We start from the raw sequence: 18,148 nt of genomic DNA, 5'->3' as shown, positions 1-18,148 counted from the left end.
AAATTGTCCCAGAGGCACCAATTCGTCCAATCTTAGAGAGCCTTGGAGATTATTCCACGAGTAAGGTGAAGAAAACTCAAATAGATTTACCTACCTGTAACTCAGTGGAGATTGTAGGGATCTCCAGAGTTAGCCATCCCCAAGACCAGGTCTGGTATCTCGTACGTCTATAAGTTAACAATTAAGTAACAATGAAGTTACAAAATGCAGTGATGTGTACTTAACCAATCGTCTATAATACTTCCTGACAGGCCGCTCCCCGAGTGGTAAGGTTAGGTAACAACACGTCCGCCACGCTGATCCTCAACACAGGGGCCCCTCAGGGGTGCATGCTCAGTCCCCTCCTGTACTCCATGTTCACTCATGACTGCACGACCAGGCACTACTCCAACACTATCATTAAGTTTGCCGATGACACAACAGTGGTAAGCCTGATCACCGACAATGACGAGACAGCCTGTAGGGGAAAGGTCAGAGGCCTGGCTGTGTGGTGCCAGGACAACAACCTCTCCCTCAACGTGATCAAGACGAGGGAGATGATTGTGGACCACAGGAAAAAGAGGACTCGAGCACGCCCCCATTCTCATCGATGGGGCTGTAGTGGAGCAGGTTGAGAGCTTCAAGTTCCTTAGCGTCCACATCACCAACAAACGAACATGGTCCAAGCACACCAAGACAGTCATGAAGAGGGCACGACAAAACCTATGTCCCTCAGGAGACTGAAAAGATTTGTCATGGGTTCTCAGATCCTCAAAAGGTTCTACAGCTACACCATTGAGAGCATCTTGACTGGTTGCAACACTGCCCGGTATGGAAACTGCTCGGCCTCGAACCGCAAGGCACAACAGAGGATAGTGCATAAGGCCCAGTACATCACTGGGGCCAAGCTTCCTGCAATCCAGGACCTTTATACCAGGCGGTGTCAGAGCTAGGCCCTAAAAATTGTCAAAGACTCCAGCCACCCTAGTCATAGAAGGTTCTCTCTGCTACCCCACGGCAAGTGGTACCGGACCGCCAAGTCTAGGACCAAGAGGCTTCTAACAGCTTCTACCCCCAAGCCATAAGACTCCTGAACATCTAATCAAATGGCTACCCAGACTATTTGCATTGCCCCCCCCCCTCTTTTACACCGCTGCTCCTCTGTTGTTATCTTTGCATAGTCACTTTAATAACTCTACCTACATGTACATACTACCTCAATTACCTCGACTAACCCTTGCCCCCACACATTGACTCTGTACCGGTACCCCCTGTATATAGTCTCGCTAATCTTATTTTACTGCTGCTCTTTAATTACCTGTTACTTTTATTTCCTAATCTTATTCGTATTTAGATGTTTTTTTCAAACTGAATTGTTGATTAGGGTCTCGTAAGTAAGGATTTCACTGTAAGGTCTGCACGTTTTGTATTCAGCTCATGTGACTAATAAAATGTGTAATCATCTGCCAGAGAGTAGTCCCAATTGGCCCAAGCCCCAAGTAATACATTTGGGCTAGATAACTCACACCGGAATTGGACCTAGCTCAATCCCCACATCCTAGCCATAAGTAATACTGCCGAAAACGGCCCAGACTCAGGCCACATTACGTCGGCCGAGTCTGACTCTCAGCCAAGTGCCCGACTCTCAGCCGGAATCGGCCCAGATCCACTGTGATAGCTGGGATGGCAGGAAATGTTTTGAAACAATTACTGCTTCACATACAAGCCAGGGAATTATATGTGTTACAGCTGGATGAGTCAACAGACGTGGCAGGCCTGGCACAGCTCCTGGTATATGTCTGTCAAGTTTATGGGGGGTCAATTAAGGAAGACATCCTCTTCTGGAAACCAGGACAACAAGAGAGGAACATTTTAAAGTACTGGACAGCTTTGTGACATCAAATGCACTTTGGTGGTCAAGATGTGTTGGTATCTGTACTGTTGGTGCAAAAGCCATGACAGGGAGAAATAGTGGAGTGGTAACGCGCGTGCAAGCAGTTGCTCCCGACGCCACTTGGGTACACTGCAGCATCCACCGAGAGGCTCTTGCTGCCAAAGGAATTCCTGACAGCTTGAAAGACATTTTGGTCACTACAGTGAAAATGGTTAACTTTGTTAATGCAAGGCCCCTGAACTCTCATGTATTTTCTGCACAATGCAATGATATGGGCAGCGACCATGTAACGCTTTTACAACATACAGAAGTGCGCTGGTTATCAAGGGGCAAAGTATTGACATGTTTTTTAAAATTGAAACACGGGCTTAAGGTTTTCTTTACAGACCATAATTTTTACTTTACATAATTTTTCTTTACTGACCACTTGTCTGAGCGCTTTCATGATCATGAGTTTCTCACACGACTGGCCTATCTAGGTGATGTTTTATCTTGCCTGAATGATCTGAATCTAAGATTACAGGGACTCTCCCCAACTATATTCAAGGACAAAATTGAGGCTAAGAAGTTGGAGCTCTTCTCTGTCTGCATTAACAAGGACAACACACAGGTATTTCCATCATTGTATGAACTGGATTCGTTATCCTTTTCATGCCCTGCCTCAGAGTATCCTGCCTTGGCAAATCGCACTGATGCCCTTTGCAACCAGTACCAATGTGAGAGTGGATTCTCGGTCCTCACTAGCATGAAAACTAAATACAGGCACAGACTGTGTGTGGAAAATGATTTAAGACTGAGACTCTTCCCAATACAACCCAACATTGCAAGGTTATGTGCATCCTTTCAAGCACACCCTTCTCATTAACCTGTGGTGAGTTATGCACAATTGTCAATGAACATATAAAGTTTTATATGTAAGATGGCTAAATAAAGAGCAAAAATATTGATTATTATTATATTATTATTTGTGCCCTGGTCCTATAAGAGCTCTGTCACTTCCCACTCACACTCTTCTGTTTAATAAATGTATCGTATAGTGTGTGGGTGGCAGGCTTACAATGATGGCAAAAAAAAAAAAAACATTTGAGAGTGCGCTGACCCTGGTGCTAGAAGTGGTACACAGCTGGAGGTTGAATGTTTGAAGGGGTACAGGACTATAAAAAGTTTGGGAACCACCGATATAGACAATATCCCCATATTCTATAACCGGAATGAATGTCGACTGAATGATTTGTTTTCTGCTATTTAATTAAAGCCATGACCGATTCCTTTAAAATAAGCTGTTGTTAAATAGAGCCAATAATCTCTTACAGATGAAGTTCAGTAAAATACCTTTCAGTTACTGTAACCTTTTCTTCTTCATTCCAGAGTGTGTGTCTGATGAGTCCCTCATCCTGTTTGCATTGTTCCATGTGTCAAGAGTTCCATAGCCCTTGGCAGTCTGCAAGGTTTTGTTAAAAAACCCCGTCTGATAACTCAGCTGTCATATTTCAATGGTCCCCATTCCAGCCGGTTATCAGATCAATTCTGTCTGGAAGAAAAAAAACATGAGTTTGATAAGAAAGCTGGGGACTCGGAGCGCCAGACAAATGCAGCTGGAGCCTCCTGGTTCGGAGCGAATGAGCCAAAAGGCCCTGCTGTGTCCTTGAAGGCATCCGGAGGAGAAAAGATGGTAGACTTATCAGTTGGCCGATGATATTCACAGCTGAAAGCCAAGGAGGTGTCTCCTTGGCTTTCTGCCGCTCGCTGGATGGCTTTTGACCACGGCGGAAATGTGATTTGCGCCTCTTCTCGGGAGCTGTGAACACTGAACACCGCACTCCATCATCCAGAGCCGTTGTGTGTGGCGGAACGAGGGATAACTACTGCTTAAAGTTGAAGTGCGGTGCACCCGCTGGCGTCGCTGTCTCAAGGGAGAATAGACGCACCATGTAGTTAATTAGGGAATGCTTTTATTGCTTTCGGGGGCTCAGGTTATTTTAATTAAGCAACACAAAAGTGTCTTGCAGTATTAGATACGTGCAGAATAAAGTATACAAGCAAGGCCTGGGTTATTGCATTGAGTTTCACAGCAGTGGGCTGTGCATTATAACGGTGATGTACCACTGATGTCAAAACATTGTAAATAACCACAGATGATGGCAGTACCATTTAAAAACATTAGATTTCATGATGCACAACGGAATCCAATTGCAGTGCAGTCTGCTTCGCTCAAAAATAATGCCAAATTCCAATGTTATATCAGTTCATTTATTTACACTCCTGCTGTGTCATTGATATTAGAAATCATTTTATCAGACCTCCCATTTGAAAAAAAGTGTCACAGCTTTCCGGTTCCTTCAGTGGGAATGTGACTTACCATCCCAGCTTTCAGGCCTGAAATAGGATCCTGCCATGTCTCCGACACTTCCATTAAAAGATAGTCTGCCAGGCTGTGTGGAAAAAAATGACGGGTCAAACACTGGAACATGTGGTGGTATCCCAAAGGTATCAGTCTCAGACCGCTGCCCCTGCTTTGGCCAAGGAGCAGAGGAGAGGTTTTAACTCAGCCCTAAACCTGGGACTTTAGGGTCAACCGAGGATGCAAGAGGAAATGGAGTCAGTGATGGATAGCGAGGTGTTATATTATGTTTAGGTATTGATAATTACGATACTAACGCAAAGTGACATAGTTTTACCGCTAAAACAATTATAACAAGCAAATTTCAAAACAATATTTCATATTTTTCAAATGTTTTCTTGTTTACCGTTCAACAACTTTGTGAGCAGAAACAAACCAGTTTTTCGAGAGGCCACAGCGAATTCAAAATGGCGTGGTTCGGGGGAGATTGTCACTGCCATTAGCACGCCACTGTGGTAAGGCCAAGGCTGTAGATCCCAAAGTTATTTTAGAGCATCACTCAATGTTTTTCCTTAAAGGAGAGTGCTTATCGATTTTGTTCTCTCCCCCTCCCTCCTCTCTGACGGCGAGGAGGTGAGGGAAATTCAGTGAAGCGCTGGCGAGCCAAAGCCCCAGGGAGAATAGACCGTCATATATTTCTCCTGTGATGGTTCTTTCTAGTGGCCCGCAGATATAGAGTCTTCAAAGTAGCACTGAAAGGTGACAAACATTGGATTTACAATGAAGCCAATTGGCTCCCAGTGTTCCATAAGAATAGAGTTAGGAGTACCACAACAGGTTTCTGAGTAGTGTACAGAGAGGAAATGTACCGTGTCATTTTTACTATGGTTGTAATTATTCTGTAATTATACTGAACAAAAATATAAATGCAATAATTTCAGGCGATTTTTACTAAGTTACAATTCATATAAGGAAATCAGTCAATTGAAATAAATTAATTAGGCTCTAATCTGTGGATTTCACATGACTGGGCAGGGGCACAGCCATGGGTGGACCTGAGAGGGCATAGGCCCACCCACTTGGGAGCCAGGCCCACCCACTGGGGAGCTAGATCCAGCCAATTAGAATGAGTTTTTCACACAAAAAGGCATTATTACAGACAGAAATACTCCTCGGTTTCATCAGCTGCCTGAGTGGCTGGTCTCAGACGATCCCCCAGGTGAAGAAGCCAGATGTGGAGGTCCTGAGCTGGCGTGGTTACACATGGTCTGCGGTTGTGAGGCCAGTTGGACATACTGCCAAATTCTCTAAAATGATGTTGGAGGCGGCTTATGGTAGGGAAAGGAACATTCAATTCTCTGGCAACAGCTCTTGTGGACATTCCTACAGTCAGCATGCCAATTGCACGCTCCCTCAAAACTTGTTTGACAAAACTGCACATTTTAGAGTGGCTTTTTATTGTCCCCAGCACAAGGTGCACCTGTGTAATGATCATGCTGTTTAATCAGCTTCTTGATATTCCACACCTGGCAGGTGGATGGATTATCTTGGCAAAGGAGAAATGCTCACTAACAGGGATGTAAACAAATATGCTTTTGTGCGTATTGAACATTTCTGGGATCTTTTATTTCAACTCATGAAACACTGGAACAACACTTTACATGTTGTGTTAATATTGTTGTTCAGTATAGCTTGCTTGAATTTATACAGGTGGGAAAACTGTTTAATTATCAGATCCTTCGTTGGTGAAGTAAATCAAACCAGCCTGAATCTACCATATGGTCTCCATCTTGTGCATGGTAAATATTGACAAAAACATATTTTGTTTGCTGATGAGGCTGTTGGTGGCCCTCTCTGTTGAAAGGAGGTGTGGGTTGCAAGGTGTTTGATGTTTTGTGAGCAGCAGCCGTAATTATCCCTCCAGAACGGAGCAGTCTGACACTGTGTTTCTGTCCTCATTATTTACAGCACGTCTGGCCACTCTACCATTCCTCTGATACATTTAACAACCCACTTTTGTGCTGTGCATAGCTGGTGGCTGTGTGCGTGTGTGTGTGTGTGTGTGTGTGTGTGTGTGTGTGTGTGTGTGTGTGTGTGTGTGTGTGTGTGTGTGTGTGTGTGTGTGTGTGTGTGTGTGTGTGTGTGTGTGTGTGTGTGTGTGTGTGTGTGTGTGTGTGTGTGTGTGTGTGTGTGTGTGTGTTCTGTCGGGGGGAACTGCCTGACTCCTGTTGTTTAGATGGGCGTCCCTGTTTGTCAGCAGGCTGTTAGAGTGATCACTGTTCTGTGGAGCTGAGCGGCTCCCTGTCTGCCTGTGACAGCCCTGACTGGACCTTTCAGCTGGACTGTTTAGTCCATTCAGCCTTATATAAAATAGGGCCTGGGAGGAAAAAAACATGTCATTACATTCTCAATTAAAGTAACATAATGGTCCATGGCTGTTTTAGTATCCTTTGCCGTGTAGGTCACATCCACGAGCAATGCTAAGAAATTGACATGACAAAAGCTCTCAAAGACAGTTCTCAGAAACTAGCTAGTATGAGATGAATCTAAGACAAACGTGTGAATAGGAACTATCTTTGAGAGAGAGAAGTGTCAAAACCCATCAACATGATGAGTGGTCATGCAATCACTGACTCGACACGGTCACGCTACAGTTGGTAACTCGCTCTCCAACAGGCCCTGCAAATTACCTCTACACCCTGACCCGTGTGCCCGTGATTGGTGTGAAAGTATCAGTTGTCAGAGAGAAATGTTTTGTTTAAATGGCAAGTGGAAAATGCCAACCTCTGTTATTTCCACTAAATTGGCCGAGGATGCACAGTGAAGCGTCGGGACACTTAAAACGTCTCTCTTCAAGGGCAATCGTTAGGAGTCCATGTCTCGACTGCAGATCGGGGACGCTGCCACCCACCACTGTTGATCCAAGTCTTCCTTCTGCACATTACCTTTACATTTGAGTCATTTAGCAGACTCTCTTATGCAGAGTGACTTACAGGAGCAAATAAGATGAAGTGCCTTGCTCAAGGGCACGTCAGCAGAGTTTTCACATAGTCGGCTCGGGATTCGAATCAGCGACCTTACGGTTACTGGCCCAACGTCCTTATGTCTTTCTCTATGTCCTCATACACTCCAGCTGCTGCTGCAGCTGCTATCTTCAACAAGTAGTCTCAACGTCTCGCCATCAGAGTCATTCGTCAGATGCAGGGAGATGGTGGCCAGGCGTTTCTGGTCAACTCGGGCCTAGTTTGAAACAGACAATGGTGCCATATTCTGGACGAGGCACTTTTGGTTGTTTGAGAAAAGAAGAGTGAGAGCAATGGTGCGGTTTTCTTCATCCAGGTATGGCCCCCCCCCCCCCATCTTTGACATCATCTCGTCTAACCTGTGTCCCCGTGTGTCCCTCTCCAGTGCCAAATTGGGCCATCGTCTCCATCGCCTTCGTGGCCGTGGTCCTGGTCCTCTCCTGCTGCTTCTGCATCTGCAAGAAGTGGATATTCAAGAAGAAGAACAAGAAGAAGGGCAAAGACAAGGGCAAGAATGCCATCAACATGATGGACGTGAACGACGGTGCGAAAACCGAGGTAAAGACTTTGTACAACTGCCATTGAACGTTATTGATTAGAGTTAATAGTTTGTTAGTCAACGGTAGTATTTGATAATGCCAAGTTGTTCTGTATTTTCTACTGCATTATTATATATACTGTATTTAACGTACCTTTTACTTCAAGGTAAAGAAAAAAATAGACTTGTATAAATTTTTATACATTGCGAGTTTCATATTATCTGTGATTGACTGTAGCCAGAAATGACATCACTGACTTTTATTACACTTACCCGGCACCTGACATTCATTGGTGATTGAAACCTCTAAATAAATGCATATACAGTATAGTTCAGAATAATAATCTTCACATAACAAAGTGATTTCACTATACAATTTATCAGACATACATATAGTTTAGGCCAAGGGGTGGGAAATCTTTTTGGCTCGAGGGCCAAAATTCAACGGAGGGCCGCACAGACTTTTAGAAAATACTTTCCATCTCATTTTAAAGGTTCAAGTGTGGCCTGGAGTGTTTTTTAAAAACACAAAATAATTTAATGGGCCCGCGTGCCGTAGTTTGCCCCGCCCCTGGTTTAGGCCAAACTCTCCCCCATGAAGACCAGTGGACACACATGACACACGACTTGTGTTGACATTGTTGCGTCTGCGATGACTCCTCCCCATCCACTCTGATTGCAGGACTGTTAAGGAAGCCTGCCGTTTATAATCGCCTCAGAGAGAGTATTCAATCTCTCTTTCTGTTCCTCTCAATATTTGAATGTGTTAAGAACAATGAGCTCTGAGTACGGTATGCTGTATTGCCAGTGGTATCAACCCAGAGAAATGACATTAGCTAATTACGAGCGAGGGGAGTGAATTAATTCCGCCCTCCCTCTCCAACGCACACAGAGAGAGAATAGGGAACACACAACTCTTTAACCCCAGTTAGAATACTAATTGCATTAGCGAAGGTTCTCAATCCCCCCCCCCTCTCTGTCAAAGTCTGTTTAATTTGCAGTCTGTCCACGCCAACACCGCTCACATCATCAATCAGGGACATTGAATTGGGGTTGAGGGCAAAGCCCTGTGAGATGATGTAGGAGTAGGGAATTGAATAGCCGCACAGGCCAGAGATGCAGAGGTGTTACACAGTCTGATAAGGAGTGAGCTCCACAAGTTTCATCTGATTCATCCCAAAGAGCTTATTGTTGAAATGCTTACAATTCTTTGATTTGTAGAGGCCTATGCCTTGTGTCCTTGTTCCTAGTGACAGTTGGTAAGCTTTATAATAACACTGATTTATCTTAAACGTTAGTAAGATGCACCCATAGAATTACAATAACTTCAATCTAGAATGAATTCTATTTGGATAGACCACTTTTCCTGTGCTGATTTAGGAGCTGCTATGACTACACATCAAGCAATTAGGCTACACACTGCCAATACAACACCCCTACCGGTTCCGTATGCAACACACCTATTGGTTAGATATTCTAGAGGCGGGGCCATGGGCTCCCGAGCGGTCATTTCTCCTGGTGTGCCCAGACTCTTGCGTTAACTCCTGTGTGTGGTTGTTTTAATGTGTGTTTCTTCCTTCTATGTCCTCCTTATCTGTGTTGTGTCTGATGACTGTGCGGGATTGGCACTGGCGGTAGGTTCCCAATTGTTGTTGGATCCTCCTTAAGCCTGCTGCTCTGATGTTTTGATAGCCTCTTGACAACAACTTACTCCTGTAGAACCAAATATATGTAACTATGCATACAGTACATGTATATCTGCTCTATATATGTGCGTAGTCTTGCACATGCACATATATATGTATGAAAGAAGGCCTGGGCTCGCTTTAACAAGGTTGAACCACACTGATTCTTCATCTGGGGCCTTTTCAATCTTTGCTTTGCATTTCAAAACGAAGATGTGCCTATAAGTTAAAGTAGACTGGTTAAGTTGCTAGGTTACTGCTTTTGAAACCTGTAGTAAGGTTTAGACATACAGTAGCTCTACGTTTCACATACATTCACCTGAAGCCAACAGGCAGATTGACTTGACTTTGACTTAACCCAGTAAAATACCTAATACACATTGTGGGTGTTGAACATGGCTGTCTATTCTGCTATACTCCTCTCCTCTCTGTGTGCAAGCAATAACGAACAAACAATTACATTTTTTTAGAGTTTTGCTTAGGGAAAAATTGACTATAGGTTTGCTTGCACCAGGAGGGGACTCAGATGGGCCGTACAAATTCCAAACAAACCAATGTTGTTCAGCCTTGATGCTTTCACACCAGCAACCTGACCATCACCATGACAACCATGACAGCATCTCTTACCAACACCTACCTACCTACTGCTGGCATGATGCTTATAGCTTCCATCGGCGTGGGGGTAACACATGCAGCTGAGGGTTCTGACAATGCGATTGTGTCTCCTGATGGGTGAATGATAAGTAAACTGAGAATGTGGGGGTCACAACCAGAGTACTGTTCTGTTTACTGAGAATGCCCTGCATGCAACAATGACAGTCTGACAATGTCTGACCTTTGGAAGGCAACTTTGACACTGAATGTACTTGAGAGCTAGTTTTTGCCTCTTTAATCGCATGCTTATCAATAACAAACTGACTGCCCCCCTGCCTCGAACCCGCCTCTCCCCCACCACTACCAGCATCCCTTCAGAACCAGGCTAGCAAAGGAAAACTCACTCTTCTTCTTCATCATCTTCTTCTTCTTCTTCACTTGCGCCACCTCTTGACATTTCCCTGTTGATTTTGTTTTGCACCACAGACTGATCTTCTTGAAATAACATCAAGGGAATTGTCGTTGGTGGTTTGCAGAAGCGCTCTCCCTCCCTCCCTCCCTCCCTCCCTCCCTCCCTCCCTCCCTCCCTCCCTCCCTCCCTCCCTCCCTCCCTCCCTCCCTCCCTCTCCCTCTCTCTCTCTCTCTCTCTCTCTCTCTCTCTCTCTCTCTCTCTCTCTCTCTCTCTCTCTCTTCTCTCTCTCTCTCTCTCTCTCTCTCTCTCTCTCTCTCTCTCTCTCTCTCTCTCTCTCTCTCTCTCTCTCTCTCTCTCTCTCTCTCTCTCTCTCTCTCTCTCTCTCTCTCTCTCTCTCTCTCCCCCTCCCTCCCTCCTCTGCCTGCCCATTACTCTCATCTTTTGGCTCTATCATTTGATCTCTCTCCCCCCTTGCCCCCTCAGACCAAAACACCCACAAATTGATTGAACTGCATCAGGGGTCCCGGCCCGAGGCTAGCGCATCAACGAGCATGTCCTGGTGTTAACCGCTGTGGTGTTTTAGTGCTTGCTCCCCCCATTATAATCCCCCGAAAGAGAGGCAGCTTTTTTCAGGAGACTGGCCCGCTGGCACACCCGCTGGCAGGCCCGGGGCGGGGCAGGGCGACAGACGTCTATGGGGCTGGCACAGGCGGCACACGGAGGGCACTGACTGTTGGTGGGTGTCTCCTTCAGGCCTTGAAGGATGAGGATGACGCTGAGACAGGCCTGACCGATACAGAGAAAGAGCCCGAGCCCAAGGAAGAAGAGAAACTTGGAAAATTACAGTTCAGCCTGGATTACAATTTCACCGAGAATACGGTAAGGGTCCGTCTCTGATATCCCACTCTCTCTGTCGTTGTTGTCCGAAACATCTCTCCTTCGTAAGTATGGTCACCCCACCTTCCTCTGTGGTTGGCCCATTGACTCATCAATCCATTTAAAAAAACACTGAGAAAATGTTGCCTACACAGGTAATGCAGAACATACTCTTACTGTTCATTGTTGTATAACCACTGTTTATAATGAATGCCTATAACTGCAGCATGCTAACCAGAGCTTATCAACTACACCTCACCAGAGGATCACGGTGGTTGGGTTGGTTTGTAAATGAATCACTTCTCCTCTCGCAAACAATCCCGTCTTGGGATTTCGGTATTTCTGGGTTTACCATTTTCTTTGTAAAAGTGTCCTCTTTCAGCCTTGACGGGAACACGGTCCCCTATGGAATCCATCTTCTGTTTTTTTCCCTCCGTCTGGGTTTTATAAAGCAGAGCGACTTGAGGAGCAGACCAACTTCCAGATGTGGTGTGACAGATCATAGAGGAGGGTGGAAGGCAGCGTGGAGAGGAAGCTCTGCTGTCCTTCACTGAGGCCATGCTAACTCCCTGTCATTAAACAGAACCGATGGACAGCCTGAGATTAGCCACTCACACACATCTCGTCCACGTGGCCAGGAGTTTTAATTGGCTCACTGGGTTAGAGCATGGTGCGAGCAACACCAGGGTTGTGGGTTCAATTCCCACATGATTGGAATGGATAGTATGTTGACAGTTTTCTGTGGATTTCTTTGTCACTTTGGGTGAAAGTGTTCGCTGAACCGCCATATTATATTATCCACGCGTTCGGAACATTAGAGATTCTCCACATGCATCACAACTTTCCCCTGAAAGACACTCAAGCACTCTGTTTGTCCTTAAATGAAAATGCTTTAGCGAATATAGTGACGGTAACAGACAGTAATGATGCTAATCATGAGGATTAATAATCACAATAATCCCTCACGCACTCAGTTGTTATGGCCATAATAGTCATGGTCATTATCATAATATCAGTCAAATGTATTCTGATAAAGAGCCTTATGACCATTTAAGACAAATGCACTAACTCAATACTAGTCACATTACTTATTTTATATATTGGGTCCAATATAGCTTTCTCCATTCCCAGTAGTTTACTGAGCTGTCATGCAGTGTAAAACCATACCAGCCTGTTCTGTTCTGTGAGACTGTGATTACAGTGGTCCATTAATAATAAGCACCGTAATTCCATAATGGATCCATAATGAATGGATGGCAGTTGTCACTGTGTGTGTGACAGAAACCCGGAGCATTGGGCCCGGCGCTCACTGACTGTACCCAGCTCTGAGGCTGAGAGACAAAGCCAGTGAACCAGGGACTATTGTCAGTCTGACCCACTTTCAGTTCAGCAACAGCTACAGCAGAGAGCCACAGAGCCCCCTACTCACTCAGCTCCTGTGTCTTCAGATCAGGTCCACAGAGTAGAAGCAATCACGGTGAAAAGACTGCCCTAGTCTGAGGAAGAGTGGCTGGCGCAGGTGATTGTTCCACTAGTTGTTCTCTTGTCCTCTGCTGAGAACTTTGGAGGGGGAGGGGGAGGGGGAGGAGCAGGGGGTACGGGAGGGCTAAACTCTCGTTTTGTTTAAAGGTAATCTGCCCTTCTCAGCTCAGTAGAGCAGGGCCTCTCTCTGAATGGAGAAAAGAGAAAGACCAGTATGGTCAAATGTCTCCGCCTGTTTCTGTTAGTTAAGCACCAGTGATGGCTACTGGCCCAGGCCTCTATTAGAATGGGGGTGTGGTGGTTTAATGAGAGCACAAGTTAGTAAAGGATTCGGTACCCAGAGTACGGTGGCCGTATAAAGCAGCTCCACCACAAATGATCCACAAAGGAGCCAGAATGGGAAACATAATATGCTATTTCCCACTTTCAACATCATAGTAATTTCCCTTTTAATGGGTCGAAAGGAGACCCTCTGGATTCATAACAGAGAGTTTACCGTCTCCATTATATTGGGTAGGAATAATTAAAACCACCGTTTTTCCCCATTACCTTTCTCTGTCTCTCCAAATGTACTTCTACCATTGACCTCTGAAAGAGAATACATTCTCAGAGGCTCCGGCAAAAAGCAAGAGAAGACAGGAGGAATATGACAGCTCCATTCACATCCCTTTTCGCTTTCTCCTTTGAAGTGTGTAGTGTTTGTGTGGCTATGTGGAGCCGTGATGGCAGGGAGGGACCAGGGAGAGAGTATCAGAACAACTTGATTCAGGATGTGCTGCCCGGGGCTTAGTCACAATTGCAGGTGCACACCGTTCTCCAGCCTCCCGTAAGCGGCCAATATCACACATACAGGGAAGGGTTATGACCCAGCAGGCCCTTCTCTGTGACAGGATGCTGCCCCTCCGTTAAACACACACACAGGTTTACAGACCTGGGGATCATATAACACAAACACAGATTGGAATAGTACCCTTTTAATAAACCAGATTAGTATTACCCTTTTAATAAACCAGATTAGTATTACCCTTTTAATAAACCAGATTAGTAGTACCCTTTTAATAAACCAGATTAGTATTACCCTTTTAATAAACCAGATTAGTATTACCCTTTTAATAAACCAGATTAGTATTACCCTTTTAATAAACCAGATTAGTATTACCCTTTTAATAAACCAGATTAGTATTACCCTTTTAATAAACCAGATTAGTAGTACCCTTTTAATAAACCAGATTAGTAGTACCCTTTTAATAAACCAGATTAGTATTACCCTTTTAATAAACCAGATTAGTATTACCCTTTTAATAAACCAGATTAGTATTACCCTTTTAATAAACCAGATTAGTATTACCCTTTTAATAAACCAGATTAGTAGTACCCTTTTAATAAACCAGATTAGTAGTACCCTTTTAATAAACCAGATTAGTAGTACCCTTTTAATAAACCAGATTAGTAGTACCCTTTTAATAAACCAGATTAGTAGTACCCTTTTAATAAACCAGATTAGTATTACCCTTTTAATAAACCAGATTAGTATTACCCTTTTAATAAACCAGATTAGTAGTACCCTTTTAATAAACCAGATTAGTATTACCCTTTTAATAAACCAGATTAGTATTACCCTTTTAATAAACCAGATTAGTAGTACCCTTTTAATAAACCAGATTAGTAGTACCCTTTTAATAAACCAGATTAGTAGTACCCTTTTAATAAACCAGATTAGTATTACCCTTTTAATAATCCAGTTTAGTAGTACCCTTTTAATAAACCAGATTAATATTACCCTTTTAATAAACCAGTTTAGTATTACCCTTTTAATAATCCAGTTTAGTAGTACCCTTTTAATAAACCAGATTAGTAGTACCTTTTAATAATCCAGTTTAGTAGTACCCTTTTAATAATCCAGTTTAGTAGTACCCTTTTAATAATCCAGTTTAGTAGTACCCTTTTAATAATCCAGTTTAGTAGTACCCTTTTAATAATCCAGTTTAGTAGTACCCTTTTAATAATCCAGTTTAGTAGTACCCTTTTAATAATCCAGTTTAGTATTACCCTTTTAATAAACCAGTTTAGTAGTACCCTTTTAATAATCCAGTTTAGTAGTACCCTTTTAATAATCCAGTTTAGTAGTACCCTTTTAATAAACCAGTTTAGTAGTACCCTTTTAATAAACCAGATTAGTAGTACCCTTTTCATAATCCAGTTTAGTAGTACCTTCAAGTTTCAGTGGTGGAAAAAGTACCCAATTGTCATACTTGAGTAAAAGTAAAGATACTTTAATAGGAATTGACTCAAGTTAAAGTGAAAGTCACCCAGTAAAATTCTACTTGAGTGAAAGTCCCAAAGTATTCGGGTTTAAATATACAGTACTTAAGTGTCAAAAGTAAAAGTGTAAATCATTTAAAATATTTCTATTAGGCAATCTAAATGGCACAATTTCTTGTTTCTTTTAATTTACGGATAGTCAGAGGCAAACTCCAGCACTCAGACATAATTTACAAATGAAGCATTTGTGTTTCGTAAGTCTGTCAGATCAGAGGCAGTAGGGTGACCAGGGATGTTCTCTTGAGAAGTGTGTGAATTGGACCATTTTCCTGTCCTGTTAAGCATTCAAAATGTAACGACTACTTTTGGGTGTCAGGGAAAATGTAGGGAGGAAAATGTACATTATTTTCTTTGGGAATGTAGTGGAGTAAAAGTTGTCAAAAATATAAATATTAAAGTAAAGTACAAATACCCCAAAAAACTACTTAAGTAGTCATTTAAAGTATTTTTTACTTAAGTACTTTATACCACTGTCCAGTTTAGTAGTACCCTTTAATAATCCACTTTAGTGTAGCTGCTGGCACCTTTCTACACTTGACTCAACTGGTCCCTCAGAGAATATTCAAATATGATGAAATATTCAGCTAGTCTGAATCTGACTGTTTAACTCTTGACTGTGGACATGTGTTCTGTACGTGTTGTATTAACCAATAGAGGTGGTTTCACAGCAGAACATCTGATTTGAGTTTTGTAATAGGTAAAACCTAGTAAGTAAACAGTCTTCGTCACAGTACTCCAGTCCCATCATTCTCTTAGAGATGATGGAGATGAGTCCAGGTGGGTGGAGGCTCACAGTAAATGCAGTGTGACACCGTGTAGCAGGACACCTGACAGTGCTTCTCTCTGGACAACTGTAGGGAAATCTAATGGACAGCATGTCAGGATTAATCGACACACTTGCATAGAGATGACTGCTGGTTAACACTTTGAGCTCTGCAGAATTTTATTTGAAAGCTACAATATCATCACAGTGAGGTCTTTGGTAAGTGACGGGCAGGATAATTGTACTTGCAGTGCCTTCAGAAGGTATTCACACCCCAGTTACAGAGTTTAATGGCTGTGATAAGACAAAACTGAGGATAGATTAACAACATTATTTAACCTAAATGACAGAGTGAAAAGAAAGAATCCTGTACAGAATAAAAAATATTCCAAAACATGCATCCTGTTTGTAAAAAGGCACTAACGTAAAACTGCAAAAAATGAACTTAATGTCCTGAATACATAGTGTTATGTTTGAGGCAAATCATCCAACACATCACTGAGTACCACTCCTCATATATTCAACCATGGTGGTGGCTGCATCATGTTATGGGTATGCTTGTCATCTTCAAGGACCTGGGAGTTTTTTAGGATGAAAAGAAACGGAATAGAGCCAAGCACAGGCAAAATCCTAGAGGGGAAACCTGGTCTAGTCTGCTTTCCAACAGACACTGGGAGAACTTCATCTTTCAGCAGGACAATAACCAAAAACACAAGGCCAAATGTACAATGGAGTTGCTTACCAAGACGACATTGATTGTTTCTGAGTGGTCCATTTACAGTTTTGACTTAAATTGTCTTGAAAATCTATGGCAAGACTTGAAAATGGCTGTCTAGCAATGATCGATAACTCATTTGACAGAGCTTGAAGATTTTTACAATCTAGGTGTGTAAAGCTCTTAGAGATGTACCTAGAGTGACTCACAGCTGCAAACACTGTCAAAGGTGATTCTAGCATGTATTCCCTCAGGGGTGTGAATACTTATGTAAATGACATATTTCTGTATTTAATTGTCATACATTTGCTAACTTTTCTAGAAACATGTTTCGCTTTGTCATTATGGGGTATTGTGTGTAGATGGGTGAGAGAACAAAAATATATTTAATCCATTTTGAAGAACATACATGTACATAATCTTAGTCATTCCCCTTTGGGTTGCTTTAGCTTTATGTTGAAACTACACTAAGTGTACAACATATTAGGAACACCTGCTCTTTCCATGACATAGACTGACCAGGTGTATCCAGCTGAAAGTTATGATCCCTTATTGATTTTACCAGCTAAATTCACTTCAATCCGTATAGATGGAGGGGAGGAGACAGGTTTAAGAATGATTTTTAAGCCTTGACTATTGAGACATGGATTGTGTATGTGTGCCATTCAGAAGGTGAATGACAAAATATGTAAGTGCCTTTGAATGGGGTATGGTAGTAGATGTCAGGTGCACTGGTTTGAGTGTGTCAAGAACTGCAATGCTGCTGGGTTTTTCACGCTCAACAGTTTCCTGTGTGTATCAAGAATGGTACACCACCCATAGGACATCCAGCCAACAGCAGGCCACGGGTCAAAAACGGGTCCTTGATGAAAGAGGACAAAGGAGGCTGACATGAATTGTGCAGAGCAACAGACGGGCTACAGTTAGTCAGCTGACAGACTAGTGCAACATTGGTGCCCAAAGACCAATAAAAGAATGCAAAACTCATCGTACCTTGACACGAATGTGGTATGGCAGCCGACGACTTTACTGCTGTTGCAGTGGGCTAAGGAATGAAAACACTGGACACTGGAGAATTGGAAAATCATTGAAAGTCATTGGTCTGATGAATCCCAGTTCCTGCTGTTTCACGCATATGGGAGGACTAGGGTATGGGTGCATGCATCCATCATGCCACCTGTCAACATTGCAGGATGGTGGTGATGGTGAGATAGTGTGGGGTGTGTTTTTATGGCACATATTGGGCCCCTTGAGAAAAGTGGAGCAACATTTGAATGCCGCAGGATAGCTGAACATCATTGCCAATCTGGTGCATCCATTCATGGCATCAGTGTATCCATCTGCAAATATATATTTTTTTCTGCAGGAGAATGCCCCATGCCACAAGCTAGCATTGTATTGGAATGGATCCACGGACATGACAGTGAACTCTGCTGACTGCAGTGGCCTGCCCAGTCACCACATCTCAGTCCATTTGAGCATCTGTGGGATGAGATGTAAAAGCTATTCGAGGTAGAGATCCAC

At 43.2% G+C, this 18,148-nt stretch overlaps 1 protein-coding gene across 5 annotated transcripts in view; it reads left to right on the top strand.

The window, feature by feature from the left end:
- The window catches only part of LOC124013754 (synaptotagmin-1-like), a 282,762-nt gene that overhangs the window by 249,470 nt on the left and 15,144 nt on the right, over positions 1-18,148 (top strand). For 4 of the 5 annotated variants that reach the window (XM_046328251.1, XM_046328250.1, XM_046328252.1 and 1 more), the window contains 2 exons: positions 7,623-7,795; positions 11,220-11,345. In XM_046328251.1, coding sequence (XP_046184207.1) covers positions 7,623-7,795; positions 11,220-11,345 — 299 coding nt within the window. The remainder of the gene's footprint in view (positions 1-7,622; positions 7,796-11,219; positions 11,346-18,148) is intronic. The other variant, XM_046328254.1, reaches the window with a different exon arrangement.

This window comes from Oncorhynchus gorbuscha, linkage group LG25, assembly GCF_021184085.1.
Source record: "Oncorhynchus gorbuscha isolate QuinsamMale2020 ecotype Even-year linkage group LG25, OgorEven_v1.0, whole genome shotgun sequence".
NCBI lineage: Eukaryota > Metazoa > Chordata > Actinopteri > Salmoniformes > Salmonidae > Oncorhynchus > Oncorhynchus gorbuscha.
Note: the sequence above shows the minus strand (reverse complement) of the source record. Positions and strands in the feature narration are given on the sequence as shown.